Source organism: Rhinopithecus roxellana, chromosome 1 (genome assembly GCF_007565055.1).
Source record: "Rhinopithecus roxellana isolate Shanxi Qingling chromosome 1, ASM756505v1, whole genome shotgun sequence".
NCBI lineage: Eukaryota > Metazoa > Chordata > Mammalia > Primates > Cercopithecidae > Rhinopithecus > Rhinopithecus roxellana.
Genome location: NC_044549.1, coordinates 62,403,207 through 62,420,434, shown reverse-complemented (window position 1 = coordinate 62,420,434; position 17,228 = coordinate 62,403,207). Strand labels below are relative to the sequence as shown.

The window sequence follows — 17,228 nt, the reverse complement described above, 5'->3', positions numbered from 1 at the left end:
AGTGATCAAATCTCAGAAACCCAGATTTCCCAGAGCGAGCTCTAATTCATCATATTAACTGGAAATGAACGTGAACATTAAAATCGGTTATCTTAAGCCCTGGGAAACCAAAAACTTCTCTGAAAATGGACAAAGGGGAAATGCTACCCAGTTTCACCTTTTCATGATTTCTTTCATGTGGATAAGCTCAAAGAACTGAAATGTCTCTAGGGACCCATATGCTTGAGCTGGAGTCATTTTCCTATAAGCACATACCCAAAGATATGACCAGATTTATTTGTCTGAGGTGCAAACTATTCGTCAAGATGGGAAGCTCCAGCGTTTTCCCGTTATTTGGCATACATAATGAAAACTATCAGGGGAGCAGAGAATATAAGAGAATGAGGGAAGATAAGGTGTTTTTAAAATTTCATTATGAGGCCGGGCGCGGTGGCTCAAGCCTGTAATCCCAGCACTTTGGGAGGCCGAGACGGGCGGATCACGAGGTCAGTAGATCGAGACCATCCTGGCTAACACGGTGAAACCCCGTCTCTACTAAAAATACAAAAACTAGCCGGGCGAGGTGGCGGGCGCCTGTAGTCCCAGCTACTCGGGAGGCTGAGGCAGGAGAATGGCGTAAACCCGGGAGGCAGAGCTTGCAGTGAGCTGAGATCCGGCCACTGCACTCCAGTCCAGGTGACAGAGCGAGACTCCGCCTCAAAAAAAAAAAAATTTAATTATGAACACTTTTTGCCTTTCCATGTTACTTACTCACACTAGACTTTGAACTCTAGTGGAAGTAATCATGATGTCAACATTCCTTGAAAAGCGGCTGAAAGGCAATTTTGTCCTCTCCTTGTTAGCTCACTTGGCTGCATTGGGTTACAAATAATAACTCTTTCATATCCGTACAAATGCCTTCATCCCAGGCAGTTTAGCCTACTTTTCGTCATCAACCAGTGGGAGTCTTGTGGGCCAACCTTGTCTGAATTCAAAGCAGAAGGGTGAAGTCTTCCTTCCCTAATGGCGTCTCCCAGCTCTCAACTTCATCACTAACAGCTTGAAGGACTGTAGCTGGACAGAGAAAATGGAAGTCATGATTCCTAGGTGGGAGACTCATAGACCAGAAGGGACTGGCTAGGAAAGACAAAAGAAAAGGATGAAAGGTCACTTTTCAGTTCCCTAGCTAACTGCCATGGCCTTGGTTAAAGATTCAGCGAGACTGCTTTAAGCTTGTGAGGACATAATAATAAACACTATTATTATAGTTAATATGCAGTGAGCACTTGGAATATAGCAAACACACAGCTGTTTATGGCATGGATCTTAAATGCTAAGCCCTTTTATTGCAGTCATTGTACTAAGCCCTCTCAGCACATTTGTTGACTAATTTCATACCCACAACAGCCCTGGAAGGTCAGACCGATTATTATTTCCTTGTTCACCTAAAGAAACTGATGATCAGAGAGGTTGTTAACCCACCTTGTTTGCAGATAGCAAGCAGCCTCTCAGGATTCAAACCTAGTTTGGGGGCAATTTGGAGCCTGTGAATCACAGGAAGGAGGATAAATGGGACCAAGAACTTTTCAAAGGAAGTAATGTGAGTGGAAATAATCTGGCTGTCTATTGGATGCCACTAGCAGATTACGAGGAGAAGGAAACTCCAGTGTTTCTCATTGGTAGGAGGCAGACCACATCAGGCACTGAATCTTCCAGGGAAATTACATACATTCTTACATAAAGTTCTATCGCCTGCCATAAACAGTCTGCCTCAAGTGAATGGAATTTCCCAAGACTCTAGTATTAAATAAACAAGAAATGTCCTTAAGTGTTCTTTAGTTGTGTAACCTTTGAAGTACCTTATAAGTAGTAAGAAAAACAGAGAAAGGATTTTGAAGAGAAAGATTTTACTAATAGCATCCACATATAATCAGCTTCTGTGTTTTGAATCAGTGAGAGGTAAAGAAATTGGAAATTTTTTAGTCATTTGGATGCGTTTTGCCTAGAAATTCTTCTGAATTTCACCAGGGGTTTCACTAGAGATTAGCTTTTACCAGACTTTGGCTCACTTGTATCTGTGTAAAGTTATTTGTAAACCAATGAAAAATATGCCACGGTGATAAATGTTTGCACCTAGGCTTTGGAGGTGTCTGTGGACTCCAAATATGGGCACAGAAAGTACATGTGAAGTTGAAGAAAACATAATTTGTTTAGCTCCTGAGGATAATTTTCTAAAAATATGTGTATTTTGTTTTGTTTTTTATTATTTTCCCATATCAGTCCACAGTTTGGAAAGAGTTGCTGTTAGCAACCATCGGGGAACAGTTCACAGACTGTGCTGCAGCAGGTAAAGCAGCCCACGGCTCCGGCCGGCCTTGCCTCTTGTGCTCCTGGCTTGTGCTTGTTTCTTGCAGCAGTTTGTTATCACGTGTTTGACTTTTTACATGTTTTGAAGTTGTTTATTTTGGAACTACAAAGTTACCCAGTTTTTTTTTCATATGATTTTGGTGTTTAGTGTTAGATATGTGTGTCTATGTCCATACGCGTATTTACATATGTGCATATTATATTTATATATGTATGTATATATTCATGTATGTTTTTCCCTCTTAGCTTAACTTAATAGTATCTGTAATCATCTGTCCAAAATAAATAGGCAGAAAAGAAAAATCTGACATTAACTGGGCCCTTAACACAATTGGTAGTAGGTTCCCTTTATCTCTTCCAGTTTTTCCAGAAGGGGAAAGTGCCTTCGGTGTCTAGTGAAGTTTGTAGGTGGGCAGGCACAATCCTCTCTGTCCCTCTCAACCCCTAACCCCTTCCTCTTGTTCTCTCTGTCCCTTGCTCAAAGAGGACTAGAGTGGTAGGTGGGAACATGCTCACCCTTATGTCCCGGGATCTCACGGTGGAGGATAAGACAGAAGTTCTTCAGGGCTTTTCTTTGGAGACCATTTTCAAATACTCAGGGTATTTCTGAGAGCAAAACAAAAAGCTTTTGTTTTGCTTTGTGTTTATCATGAACCCACTCAGAGAGCAGAATTTAATTGCTTGTTTAAAGTTTTGTTTTCTTTTGGGGGTAGTACCTTCTGAATGCTCCTGAAGTAACATTTAGAATACTATTTTTCCTCCCCAGCTTTCAGTTAAGATTTTCTTTTCAGCTAATGACAATGATGAGTTGTCCCTCCAATGTCTTAGATGGGGCCGTGTTTGAGAGCCCTGTAGGCCTTGCCAGTCCCGGGATATGTTTCGGATTCATCTCATGAGCAGTTCCTATCATTCCACTTTTGTTTTGCTTACTACTTACACCACTTTTTATTCACTTAAGACAAAACCTGTGCTGGGCATGGTGGCCCATGACTGTAATCCCAGCACTATGGGAGGCCAAGATGGAAGGATCACTCGAGACCAGGAGTTCGAAACCACCCTATGTAACATAGAGAGACCTTTTCTACAAAAAATGCAAAAATTAGCTGGGCATAGTGGCATACACCCATAGCCCCAGCATCTTTGGAGGCTGCAGTGGGAGGATCACTTGAGCCCAAGGGGTAGAGGCTGCAATGAGCTGTGATCGCTACTGCACTGCAGCCTGGGTAACAGAGTGAGACCCTCTTTCAAAAAAAAAAAAAAAAAAAGACCCGGGTTAAGATAAAATTGTAAGTACAGATTCCTTCTGTTTTAATAGGGAGTATTTAGCAACTTGATAATATACAACCAAAAATGTATCCTGTGTATAATTATAAACACATAAATCCCTGGAAGAGGAAGTTTTCTGCATGAATTATTCCTGTTTCCAGAACCAGGGAAAAATAGTCTAAGTAGTAATAGCCAGTATTGAATAAAGAAGACCAATTGTTTTGTGGTTGACTTGAGACATGAGAGCACCATTAGCTATTAACCATTAGCTCTTCCATTAACCAGCTATGCCACTTTTAGCAAGTCAACTAATCTCTCTGGGCCTCACTCCCCTCATCTTTAAGCAGTGGCTCCTCCCAGCTCTAATGTCTTATGCTGCCAGTACCCTAAAATAATCAAGGTTTTGCTGGTTGATTCTACTTATGAATATTACATGTTTGCTGATGGATCTGCCTTTGGATAAGAGTTGCACCTTTTTTTTACCGAACCATTTGTGAAAATGCTGTGCTAGTAACTATGCCTGGTTACCAAGAGCAAAACCAAACTGAAATATTGACAGTTCGGCATCCGTCCGTTACGTCACGCTTTGACGGATAGGGTAGAAATTGGCAACACCAAAAGACAGGAAACAGGAACATTTCCTCAAAAGGGTGATCTCGTGACTTCATGGCCACTCTTGAAACTGGTAAACCGCAAAGCTTCCCTTTGTAGTTGATGATTTTTATTTTCATATAAAATATAACATTGAGCTCTGGCAAGACTATTTTTAAAGTGTAAATTAAAAAGTAAAGAATCTGTATCTAAGAATATTTTCTTCATGGGATAATAAGTTTCTGTGAATGGCCATGATAAGGTACTATGTTTTTTGACTTTTTTGTTTAAATGTGGCATATATACAGAAGAGTGCACACGTCATATGTGTACAGTTTGATAAATATTCACAAAGTAGGCATATAACTGTAACTAGCATCCAGATATATAAGCAGGATATTACCAGCCCGCCAGGATCCCTCTCTGCTGTCTTTCCTTCCTTCAAAGGTAACCTGCAGTCTAACTTCTAACATTATAGGCTAATTTTCCCTGGTTTTGAGTGTTTATATAAATGGACTCATTTAGTGTCAAGTCATACACATTTAGCCAGGATCAAATTCATTTTAAAAAGGAAAAGAAGGAAGAGGGGGAGAAAGAGAAGGGAAGAATGGAGAAAAGAAAGGAATTACTTTACTGCCAATTATTTCTTTTAGTAAATTGGATATGTTTTTATTTAAATTATATCCTAATACTAAAACGTTTTAACTTCCAGAAGACAATTGGAAAAACTGATGGCATGAATATTTAAATTTACAGAGGCCAGCAAATTAGGTAAAGCATACTAACTAAAGCAAAATTTTCTTATGTTGATAACGCTTATCTCTTACGTATTACATATTGATGCTGTTTATGAAAGTGCAGAGAGCTGACCATATTGCATTACTGTGTCATGAACAAGGAAAACCAAGAATCAAAAGTTTGTATTCTTTTCATTTTGCTGCAAATTTATGTAAACAAAGTGGCTGCAAGGGAGGATAAAACAGTATAACACCTTACTATCCATCCGCTGTTCTCAACTATGTACAAGACAGCCCTACTCTGGAATTTTGTTTTTTTGAAAAAGTCCACCTTAATCAGTGTAGATAAATGCCTTAACGTTCATTCACTGCAGGACGATCCTGTAATAGCAGAGCTGTACTCAGAAGATTTTACTCTCACTCTATAGACAGGGCTAACAGATGGTCATTGGCTCACTAGCCCACGGTATATAATGCCCAAAACCAGAAAAAGGATTTCTAGAGGGAGGCATCAGGAAGCAGGAAGAATTCGTAGGAAAGGAGCAGACCAGCAAGCTGCAGAAAGCAGATGAGCAGCAGAGAATGCACAATCTGGGTCCAGTTCATGTTGGGGCAGATAGCGCTGACCACTCCAAGGTCCCTGAAAGCTTGGCAGGAAGTCAGGTGAAATTCTTGCTCTCCTTAACAAAGATAGCAAGGCATCAAGGAAAAGTTCATTTCAGTTCACTTGGCTTTCAGAGGGCAGGGAATTATGCAACCCATTTTAGAAAAAGTCTCATCAAAACAGAGTAAGAAATAGTCACAAAGCTTTCCTAATGTTAAAAAGGGTAAATTACTTATCTGGAAAATGCATTCGGCTGGAACACTTTATCTAAGTCCCTGGATAAATGTGATGTGACTGCTACAGCTTTTGTGCACTGACTTGCTTTCTTCCAGTGATTCCCCGTAGAAACAGTTATTTCTTACAAGTTATCTTGTGCCACCTTTTTTCCATCTTATCCTTAATTTTCAGATAAAAAGACTAAGTTCTTAGAAACAGTCAGACTGACTTGAAAGTATCACTCATTTTTTTTTTTTTCCTGTCTTCCCCTCAGATGATGAAGTAATAGGAGTTAGTGTCAGTGTTCGGGACCGAGAAGACGTCGTCCAAGTCTGGAATGTAAATGCCTCTTTAGTGGGTGAAGCGACTGTTTTAGAAAAGATCTATGAACTTCTGCCCCACATAACTTTTAAAGCAGTATTTTATAAACGTAAGTGCTTCATTTCTAGTTATTACTTTCTAGCTTACTCTATCATACTTTTAAAGATAGAAAATGTTTTGCAAATGCGATGAAGGCAGACTCACTTGAAATTTGATAATTCAGAAAAGAATTCAACAAAATACATTTAAGTGTTTAAAAAAAAAAAACCAAACATAGTCTCAGAAATTAAAATGATATTTTATTCTTGCCTAACTGCGTGGATCAGAAAAGGAAATAACAAATACCGTGTTTGTTATTTCAAAAATTTGTACCTGAACTCAAATTTGTAATTCTCAGAAAAAAAATTACATTTGGAAACAACAGTAACAAAAATGTCATTATATGAACTGGCAGGTAGATATTCAATCATCCCTTCATAAACAGGAATTTATAATGTATAACATCTGTATTTGTGGAAGAAATGCATTCTGAGCACAGGCATGATTGAATGTTCTACTGAAATGCTAATACTTCCTCATTATGAATGACTGTGACACAGAACCGAGAGAGAATTCACGCCTAGTGTTGAAATGTTAACAGTATGAATAGGTGTGTGGACCCATTGTTTCCATCATGATTCATGTTCATTGCTTTTGTGTGCTCTTTTGAAAAAGTCTTCTTTTTCATAATGAAACATCTTAGTGCTATTAAACCAATGTTCGGTAGATCAAACTGCAGGTCACACATTTAACAAAGAGTTAGAGAAAAGGACTACAGCCCTACACATGTATGATAAATTTCCTATATCCAAAACTGTTCCTAGAGTCAATAACCCATTTTTTAACTACTGTATTTCATTGAATCTAAGATGCTCTTGAAGATAAAATGCTCCATTATTTTTAGTATTACTAAAAAAGAAAAATATAAGGCTCCCAATTAAACTGTAACACATTATTGGTACCAGAGGTCTTCAAATATACGTGTGGTAGTTGTGAGGAGTGCATCTTAGAATTGCTGAAATACAGTTCATTATTGCTTCACTTTTTCCAACTCTTTACCAAAAAGGATAAAAAAATCAAATTTTGTTTTGTGAGTGTCCTAGTATGACAGGGGATATTAACACTAAGGCCTCCCTGTAAGGAATCATATAATTACAGGCCAAATGACTTAGATGTTAAGCAGTGGGACTGATCTGGCACTACAGATATTCTGAATTTTAAATGGAAGTTTAAAAGAGACAGAAAAATGTCACTGCAGAAGTTGCTTATTGCCTGTGCAGTGTAGAACTTGCAAATTTGCCGATGCCATTTTTATTCTTTAGGGATACTTTAATGGTATTTTCACCCCAGATACTAATTGAAAGGTCATCAAGGGTTTTTTCTTTTTTTTTATTTCACAAGACTAGCAGAAACTCTATAGATGGAAGTGTATTTCATTGGCATTTACATATGGGGCTAAAACATTTTTTCCCCACCTTTGAACCAGCTCCACACTTGACTCTAGAGAGGAGAACACCAATTAGGGGTCGTTAAGTCAGGCACTTTGGATTTTTGTCCAGCTTCACCAGTGTGACCTTGAGCAAGTCACAACTTCTCATTCTTTTACTTTCTCATCTGAGTATCGAGGAGGTTGGTCTTAGATGATCTCCAAGGTTCCTTCTACTTCAAAGTTCTATGATTAAGTTTCCAGGTAACACATTGGTTAGCAGCAGGCTCAACACAGATAGTAAGATATCTGTTTTATCACATAATAAGGCCACAGAGTGGTTAGGTTACTTTTTAGGGCCATGGCAATAATCAAGTAAGATTGACAAAGGGCAGGATGATTCACTGCTTAGCTGTTGTGATGGCTCTGGGAAAGAAAAAAGCCAAACAAGGGGAAAGAAAACTGCAACTTGGCCAGTTAAATCGAATAGATACCTAAAGGTAGAGGCCATTGCAAAGTGTGTGATACACAACTGAGGAAGGGTCTCAGCAGAAATCCATATTTTAAGGTCATAAATTAACATTTAAAAACTCAAAGATCGTTCAAAAAAAATCTGAATTTGAAAAAACAAAGTTTTCTTTATTGTAAACAAAGCAGGCAGTCCTTTACTCAGCAGGGTATATACCACTTGCTGCAGAAGTGATTTGGAAAAATGAGGTTTGGGCTGAAATCTTTTTCACAGCAGGGTGAGCTAAGTTAGAAATGGCCAATTTATGCTTTTACTCTGGTTTAGTTAATAGGATCCTAGTGTAAGTATTCCCAAGTTTACAGAAGCCAGGTGACTGTAAATTTTCCATGTAGAAAGAACCCAAGCATATTCAGTCGTGGCCTCTAGTGGGTAGATGGGCATTGGGCCATTGATAACTTATATTTGATATGGATACACATTATTTGACTGAGAAATTCACAATGCACAGACTCCACTCCCTGACCAGCCCCACCCTGGCCAATTCTGCTAAGTTCTTCAGAGCAGCTGAGTGACAAAGGTCTTTTCTGCCTTGAGAATTGTTTACAGCAGGAAGCTGCAGCCCAAATCTGCCCCCTGTCTTCCCCTCCCCTCTCCTGTTTCTGTAGAGGTGTAGCTGAGAATGCTTTTTACATTTTTCAGTGGTTGGAAAAAATCAAAAGAAAAAGTATATTTTGTGAAACATGAAAATTATATGAATGCAAATTTTAGTGTCCGTAAATAAAGTTTTATCAGCATAGAGCAATACTCATTTGTTTCCGTGTTACCTATAGCTGCTTTAGTGCTACAGTAGCAGAGTTAATAATTGAGACAGAGGTCAGGCCTGGTGGCTCACGCCTGTAATCCCAGCACTTTGGGAGGCGAAGGCAGGCGGATCATCTGAGGTCAGGAGTTCAAGACCAGGCTGGCCAACATGGCGAAACCCCATCTCTACTAAAAATATAAAAAGTTAGCCGGGTGTGGTGGCAGGCGCCTGTAATCCCCAGCTACTTAGGAGGCTGAGGCAGGAGAATTGCTTGAACCCAGGAGGTGAAGGTTGCAGTGAACCAAGATCACACCATTGCACTCTGCCCTGGGTGACAAGAGAGAAACTCCATCTCAAAAACAACAACAATAAATAATAATAATTGGGACAGAGACCGTATGGCCCATAAAGACAAACATTTATTCTCTTCCTTTTCCTGAAAAAGTTTGCCAACTCCAGGCTTAGAGCAATTCTATAATCCCTTTCTACGTGAAGTAACCTAAGGCTGACAGAACTCCTGTTCACTAGGCACTTCCAGTTCTGAATGTTCTGTTTTACTGTCTCCTTAACCCATCAGCATTGCAGTATGCAACTGTGACCACCCCTGACTGCTCCTCACACCTAGAAGTAACACAGATCTTTGGATAGCCTGTATATCTGGATTTATTGTTTGGAAACCAGGTCACTATAGTTCTATGGTACCTCTATTTGACCCTGAAGTATAGTATAATTTCCTTGCAGATCAAATCATGTTTTCTTTGGTGTCTTCCTTAAATATCTTTCTTAAAAAGTAAACACACACACACAATGTGAAACGTTTGTAAAGTTAAAGCTGTGAGAAATGTTCTATTAAGTTAGTTCAGATTTCAGGCTGCCCTTAGGAATATGGCCAACCTGAGGTGACCTGGGAAGTATAAAGTGCGTCTCTCCCAAAGTTTTATCCAAGTGCAGAGTAGGTTGGGGTGAATGTCCAAGATGATGTTGAAGGGAAAATAGACCCGTTCCACCCACCCCTTCAGCAGTAGTCTGAAGAATTTAGTCCTTATGAAAAACACAGAGGCCAGGTACAGTGGTTCATGCCTGTAATCCCAGCACTTTGGGTGGCTGAGGCGGGTGGATCACTTGAGCTCAGGAGTTCAAGACCAGCCTGGGCAACATGGCAAAACCCCGTCTCTGTCAAAAAGACAAAACTTAGCCGGGCATGGTGGCTATACCTGTAATCCCAGCTACTCAGGAGGCTGAGGTGGGAGGATTGCTTGAGCCCGGGAAGTCGAGGCTGCAGTGAGCCGAGTAGCATGATGCTACTGTACTCCAGCCTGGGTGACAGAGCAGCAAGACCCTGTCTTAAAAAAAAAGAAAAAGAAAAAGAAAAAGAAAAACAGAATTGGAAGGGGCTTAAAAGGTGAAATGGGGCAGCCCATCTGCCTCCCTGGAACCCCATTCACTGCTAGTGTGGGTAGCATGTTGGGGATCAAAGCACCCAGAGTCCTGAGTTACCCCACATTTATCAGACCTTGCTTCCTGGTAATGGTTAGCCAGATCCAGGAGGTAGATTGTCACACTCAGTCTTTTGCCTTAGAGAAAATGTTATGTGTTTTGTAGGTTTCCCTGTGCCATCTTCTACTTTAAACAACATTAAGTGTTTGAAAATATTTTTGGTAGCATAATTTTTTTCAATTCCTGAATTCCGACTGGGCCTGGTGGTTCACACCTGTAATCCTAGCACTTTGGGAGGCCGAGGCAGGTGGTTCGCTTTAGGTCAGGAGTTCGAGACCAGCCTTTCCAACATGGTGACACCCCGTTTCTACCAAAAATACAAAAATTAGCTGGGCGTGGTGGCATGCACCTGCATACCAGCTACTCGGGAGGCTGAGGCAGGAGAATTGCTTGAACCCGGGAGGCAGAGGTGGTTGCAGTGAGCCGAGATTGCACCTCTGCACTCCAGCCTGGGCTACAGAGCAGAACTCCGTCTCAAAAAAAAAAAAAAAAAATTCTAGAGTTCCTAATTAAAATTAGTAATTTTGCAAACCAGATGATAGGGCTGAATATCTATTGGCAGGGGGAAACATGATTTGGAAAAATAAGACTTAACAATTTTGTGAAACTTCATTTCCCATGGAGAGTGTTGAGAGGTAGGGAGCAGGGGCACCTAGGTATAATTGCTGTCACCCTGGTGTGGTTCTTTGTTTTGTTTTATTTTTACTTTATTGTTCAAGATAGGCTTGTGAGTGGCTCTGTCTCGGGTTGTGTCAGGCACTCCTCCCCACCCCCCGCAATGCATTTTGTGGGACACATTTTCCCCTGCGGCACTTGCTTGCAGCCCAACATACTCTCTTCATCGGCTTGTTGAGATGACTCATCCTCCCGGGCACAGCAAGAAGAAACAGGCAGCATGCCCATTGCTTGTTTATTCCTTGTTTTAATTTTCATTATTACATTTCTCAGGAAATGCACGCCTTAGCTAACAGTTACTGGCAAAAAAATAAATAAATAAAAAATAAGGTATTTGAGTTCTTGCCAACATTTGGGGAAGCTGAATGAGATGCCTAGAGGAGGGTTGGCCCATCCTTTGCTTAAAGTTTTCTTTCCTTTTTTTCTTTTTTGTTTTTTTTCTGTCCTTTAGCCCATGAAGAGCATCATGCTTTTGAAGGTGGACGTGGAAAACACTAATTGCACTCTGTAAAGAATTCTTTGTCCTTTGCTGATTGGTTTTGGAAACGGTCTTAACAGGAGGGAGAGTGAAGAGAAGACTTGCCGAAGCCGATGCTGGTCAATTTAGAGTGGGTTTCTGTCCTTGCAGATGGGCAATTAGGACTCAAAGTGGCAGGTGGGGTGGGGGGAGATTGTGTGGGTTTCTACCGTCACATTACTTGCTTTTTTAAAAACATAAAAACAACAAAAAAACCATTTTTTTTGGCTTTCTAAATTCTCTGTTCTTTTCACTCTGAATTTTTTTTGTGCCCTTTAAAATCCCTTATTCAGCCTAATTATTGTTTTCTACACTCCCCTTTCATTGAGGCACAAGAAATTGGTTTCCCTTTAAGTAGCTCTGCTGTACCTAGTTAATGAGAATATGCATAATCATGACAATACTGCTTTTGAATACCACACTGTACAAGGAGGAATACTAGCGTGGAGAAACCTGTCTTCTGATTATGTGTTGTGACACATTCCTATGTACTGTGAGCTGGGCATTGTTTTTTTCTGTCCCAGGGAAAAGAAAAACCATACTTAATCTGATTTTGCACTGACTGCACTCAAATCTTTAATTTTCCTTTTTAAAACTTTTTTTTTAGTGATAAAAGGAAAATAATAGTTGGATTGCCTAACATGAAAACTATAATCACAATTCAGTATCAGGATATAAATCAAGCTCTAAGTCTTTGGACCCTTTGTAGAAACATTTCTAACCGATTTTTAATTTGGCCTTTTCAACCAAAGGCTTAGAGTGGTAGCAAGGGATTTCTCCCAATAGGAAACCTGATGTTTCTGATTTAAAGAGAAGGTGATATTTTAATTGTTTGGATTAAGCTCCTTGCAAAGTTTGGTGTGTTTACCCACTTAGGGCTTTCCCAGTCAACGCTAACACATTTTGTTAAATGATCCCTTTCCCTGCTCACGTTGTGTGTCATTTCTCATCATCAGTAGTCCTCCAGCCTGAGCAACTGTCCCCACCCTTTTTCATGTAGGTGCAGGAAGTTACATCTCATTTCCAGGATGCATGTGAACATTTACAAAGTTGAACTTTGAGTGCATTCAGCTCATATTAGTTATTGGGATTGTTGATATATATTGTATTATGCTACCAAAGAAATACTGGTTTTATTAGAAGGAAATGGTCATCCTCTGGACCATGGAGACTTGCTCAGAATACGCCGATTTCCCTCTCCTGACTTTGCCAAGCCTTGGGCTGCTTTTGCCTGATAAAAGGCAGGGCCATTCAAAGACACTTCCCCCAGTCCACTTGTTTGTGGAGTCACAGGAGCTAGTGTCTGCTCGCACATTTTTCAAAAGGGCAGTGCACTCAGAACTTCACTGTACCTGGGATTTTTAATTCCTCTTGCAGTGTTGACCAGCAGAGAGACTCGAGGCTACTTTAAGCCTCCACTATGTGTTTGTAGATAAAAATCTCCATTCAAACATTTTAAAGGACTTTGAACATTATCTGTTTATAGAAGTCGTACCCTTCACTTGGTTAGTAACCACCTCAGCTGTAATACTTATCATCATAGGTTTTTTAAAATGCTTTTTTTTTTTTTTTTCCTAAACTTGAGTTTCCTTAGTGATTTCAAAATGAAGTATGAGAATATCAGATTCCATTAGCAAAAGCCTGGGACTTGTTTCTCCAAACATTGTACTAACATTCAACTTGTTTTAAAATTATGACTCAAGAATTTTAAAAAATTATTCTGGACATGAATTAAACTCTTTTTATAATATAAGTATTTTTCTGATAGATTAGAAAAAAGGATCTAATTGACTTCACTATAATTGTCATATATTTCCATAAGTAAATGGATTTTGAAGTATTTTTATTTTTTGAACTTTATTTAAAGCATGTGTGATGACATGTTCAACTTTTGCATGTATGTAGCCTTTGAAGTAAAAATAAAATAAATAGGAATGTTAGGCTCATGTTAATATTTCTAGTTTCTGTTTATGATCATGGAACATGACTAGCACACAAAGTAGATTTTTGCCTCAGTGAACTTCTGCAACTGTTTCTGACCCTTTAGAAAATACCAACTATGAGAAGGATTTAATTTGCCTGATGTTAAAAACCTATCATCTAAATTACTTTCAGAGAGGATTTTGTCAGATTTTGGTTTGGAAATTGTTTTAATTGAATATTTAGTCATAATAGACTTTGTATGAACTAAGCTGATTTAATCAGTTTAAAAACCTCTCATTACCTTCTTAGATTAAAGAAGCTAATACTCTTTTGAGATAGAAGGAAATATTTTGTGGGACATGTGACTTTTGTGTTAAGGCAGTTTACTCATCTTGGCCGATGTGAAGAAAGTGCAAACTTCAGTAGAATCCCGGTCTTTTCATCCAAGTGCTTGCAGGTGCAGCGTTGTACTCTGCAAGGAACCATACAGAAACCAAAGAGCTTGCTTTTTTGTCTTTGTAATTCCTTAGGGTCTGTGATATATGCCAGGAAATCTGATTGAAACTAATATGCTTTTTATTCTCCCATTATTCCCTAAATTGTTATATCACAGGCACTTGCCTACATTGGGAAAGTAAGAACAAATAATGCCCATTTAAAGTAACTTGCCTGTATTTTGACTGTCTTTTGTAAGCACTTGCTGAACTGCTGACTTAACTCAGTTTTAAGATTTCCTCTTTCCCCCCAGCTTTTCCACATTTCTTAAATGAGGGTACAATTTACTGCAAACATGTACATTTAATATAATATTGCTGTTAGATTCATGGTACACTTTATGAATCAAAAACATGGAAAACACAACTCTAATAAACTTTGAATTAAAGATTGACTCTCTCTCACCCCCTTCTTGAATTTAGCCCACGTCTACACCACGCACACAGGCACAGGACTTTATAGCTTAGAAACTTTAGATATAATTGGGTCCTATAGACATAACATGCAATCTACCAACTGAGCCTTGGCCGAACTTGTCCCCTGTTAAAGACGTAGGGCTAGCCAGCCACAGAGCTGGGCATTGAAGTCGGCAAATTGTATCCTGGTGCAGGCGTCCTTAAATGGAGAGTACTCGGGATCTGTCAGCCTTAACCTGCCCACTGGCCACCCTAATCAAGCACTAAATATCTGATCCAATCTGGCCACTGATGTGACTCCGTAATCAGACATCTTCTTTGTAAACAGCTCCTCCTTCTCTCCCTCTCCTTCTCAGAGACAGAAGTGGTGCTGGGGTTTGGAGTTTGAAAATAACCTTCCTATGACAGGAAGTGGGCTTTTGCTGTTAGTTGCCCAACTCTTAGAGGATCCCAACTTGTGTCTTTAGACAAAACTGACAGCCTTTGGAACGATCACATGGTGGCGCTGCCTTCCAGCCAACAGTTCTGGCTCAGCAGCAGAATTTATCCAGCTATGTTTGTGGAATTGTTTTACGATCCTACTGCATTTTGCTCCTATGCTTTTATAAAAAATTGACGAGAAAATGTAAAAATGATACTTGGCAATAAGGCATTTAGCTTTCATGCACCTAATAAAAATGTGTCAAAGCTAGATCGCTCCAGATGTGCTTAAAATATCTCAAATCCTAGGCTCTCATTGGGCTTATAAGAGGTTGGGAAGAAAAAGAATAAAATAAACATATACAGGAGATATGGAAAATATTTCATCAAATATTATGCCCAAAGAGAGAAAATTAGGAGTTGATTTTTTTTTTTTTAGCTCTCTGAATATGGAGGTTCCCTTTAAAAATATAATTCTACCCTTCACCTTCTCTACATTGTATGTTTCTGTAAGATTTTACTCATTACAAATGAAAGTAGAGGACTGCCTGTGAACTGTTTATTTCTGAAAAGAATATATTGAGATCAGTTAAAATTACTCAAGAGTTTGGTGACTCAGGATTGTAAAAGCCTGGATCTCAACAGCTGGGAAGAGTCAGAGGGTGACATGGAAAAAAATAGGGACTGAGGGGCAATGAGGAGTCCCTTTGAACCTGTGGTCATGTATAGCAATTAGAGTGGGTTGCCCCTCTACTTCTCCCAAGAAGAAATCCCGAATAGATTCCTTTCATGTCAGATTATACTGTTCTGATTTTATTTTCTATTATTTTTACATATACATCCAAATCTAATAATACTTATTCAGATTGACCCACTGAGACCAAAAGTCACTATCTTGTGTTCTAGAAATTCTTTCATGTTGCTGACATGAATCCATTTTTAAAAGAAAACTCAGGGACTCTTAGAATTTTAGAGTGGAAGGGACCTTTGAGATCATTTACCAGTGCTTCTCACCCCTTAGCATTCAGCAAAATCACTCAGATACTTACTTATTATGCACAATTCTTGACCCCAGCACTAGAAATCTGGGAGGATATCTGCATATTTAACAAGTACCCTAGTGATTGTAAATGCTGATGGTGCTCAGATCACTCTTGGAGAACCTCTGCTTTTATCCAACTCCCACATATGACAAATGAGGAAAGCCTCCCAACCCTAAGCTGTCAGGTGGCCTGATTCCAATGGATGATACCAACAATCTTACAAAGGCTGGAGAAAGCCATTAATACTGAGACTTGAGTAAATGATGCTCGTAAATAAGAACTTTATGGCTGGGACCACAGCAGTCATAGGAGCCCATCCCTGGAAGTCCATAATATAAAGCCTTTAATACAGAGAGGTGGTTTTTCTCTTTTCTAAATACCATTTCAGCCTGTTAAGAGAAAAGAAATTAATGTTCAGAAAAGTAGTTACTCCATATGTGCAGTAACTACTTTTCTATAATGTCTTATGGCATCTGGGGTTCAGCATCATTGAACAAGATTAAATGAACGTTATAGAGCTATAAAATTGCATGTAAAATAACGCAAAACTGTTCAAATGACTATCAAAGTAGCCTGGGAATGAATTTCCACTAAAATTAATTGTCACTTTCAAAACGTAGCTTAGCAAAGCTGTTACTAAACGGGAGAGATCCGTTAATACATAGAAATGTCAAAAAAAAATCAAATAAGTATTCCCTAAACGATGTGAGTGATAAGCAAAAGTCATTGCGAAGTCAGTATTTTTTTGTTCATCATTGCTACTGAAATTTAGAGTTCCATTGTATATGTGTGTCTTGAGTGTACCTTATTAGAATATCCAATACAATAGCTTTTGGATATTCTATGCTTTTGTGTCCTTCAGAAATCATGAGATTGAAGGAATCTGTGTTAAATGTTTTTGTTTTGGTTGCTGCCTGAAAAAAGTTACCAACTCATTTAGTGAAATGTAAGATTTCTTTATGAAAATTTCAATTTCTAATATCGAAGTCAGATAATTTTTCTTGAACTTTTATTTTGGAACAGATGTTTATTTTGGATTTATTAAAGTGTCAACTTTGCATTATAGAACTGAATATGAAGTAAATTGAGTGTTTCTGAGTTTTCTATAGAAAATTTATGCTACCTCTCATCTTTTCACATACAAAGAAGCAACTTTTAATGAAGACTTGAGGTGAAAATTTTAATTTTAGCAGTTTACATTACATGATGAATGGAGAATATTAAAGGACTTTGAACATTTTTATAAACTTACAGTGTTTCTGTTTTCAAATAGAGGTATTAATTTTGTGGGTATACATTAAATTCTCCCCAAAGTTCTCAGACTTGAATCAGATAATGTGGCTTACAACCATCGTTTTTGTTTTTAAGTTTTAACATTATCTTTTCAGTATTCATTTAAAACAAGTCACCATGACTTTGAATATA

At 38.8% G+C, this 17,228-nt stretch overlaps 1 protein-coding gene across 6 annotated transcripts in view; it reads left to right on the top strand.

Annotated features, from left to right (window-relative positions):
* The window catches only part of EIF4E3 (eukaryotic translation initiation factor 4E family member 3), a 74,994-nt gene extending 58,126 nt beyond the window's left edge, over positions 1–16,868 (top strand). For 4 of the 6 annotated variants that reach the window (XM_030918707.1, XM_030918910.1, XM_030918800.1 and 1 more), the window contains 3 exons: positions 2,260–2,326; positions 6,035–6,190; positions 11,441–14,316. In XM_030918707.1, coding sequence (XP_030774567.1) covers positions 2,260–2,326; positions 6,035–6,190; positions 11,441–11,487 — 270 coding nt within the window. In that variant the 3' untranslated portion in view covers positions 11,488–14,316. Of the gene's footprint in view, positions 1–2,259; positions 2,327–6,034; positions 6,191–11,440 lie in introns of all 6 variants that reach the window. The other 2 variants (XM_030918833.1, XM_010385984.2) reach the window with 1 other exon arrangement.
* Positions 16,869–17,228: the final 360 nt, after the last annotated feature.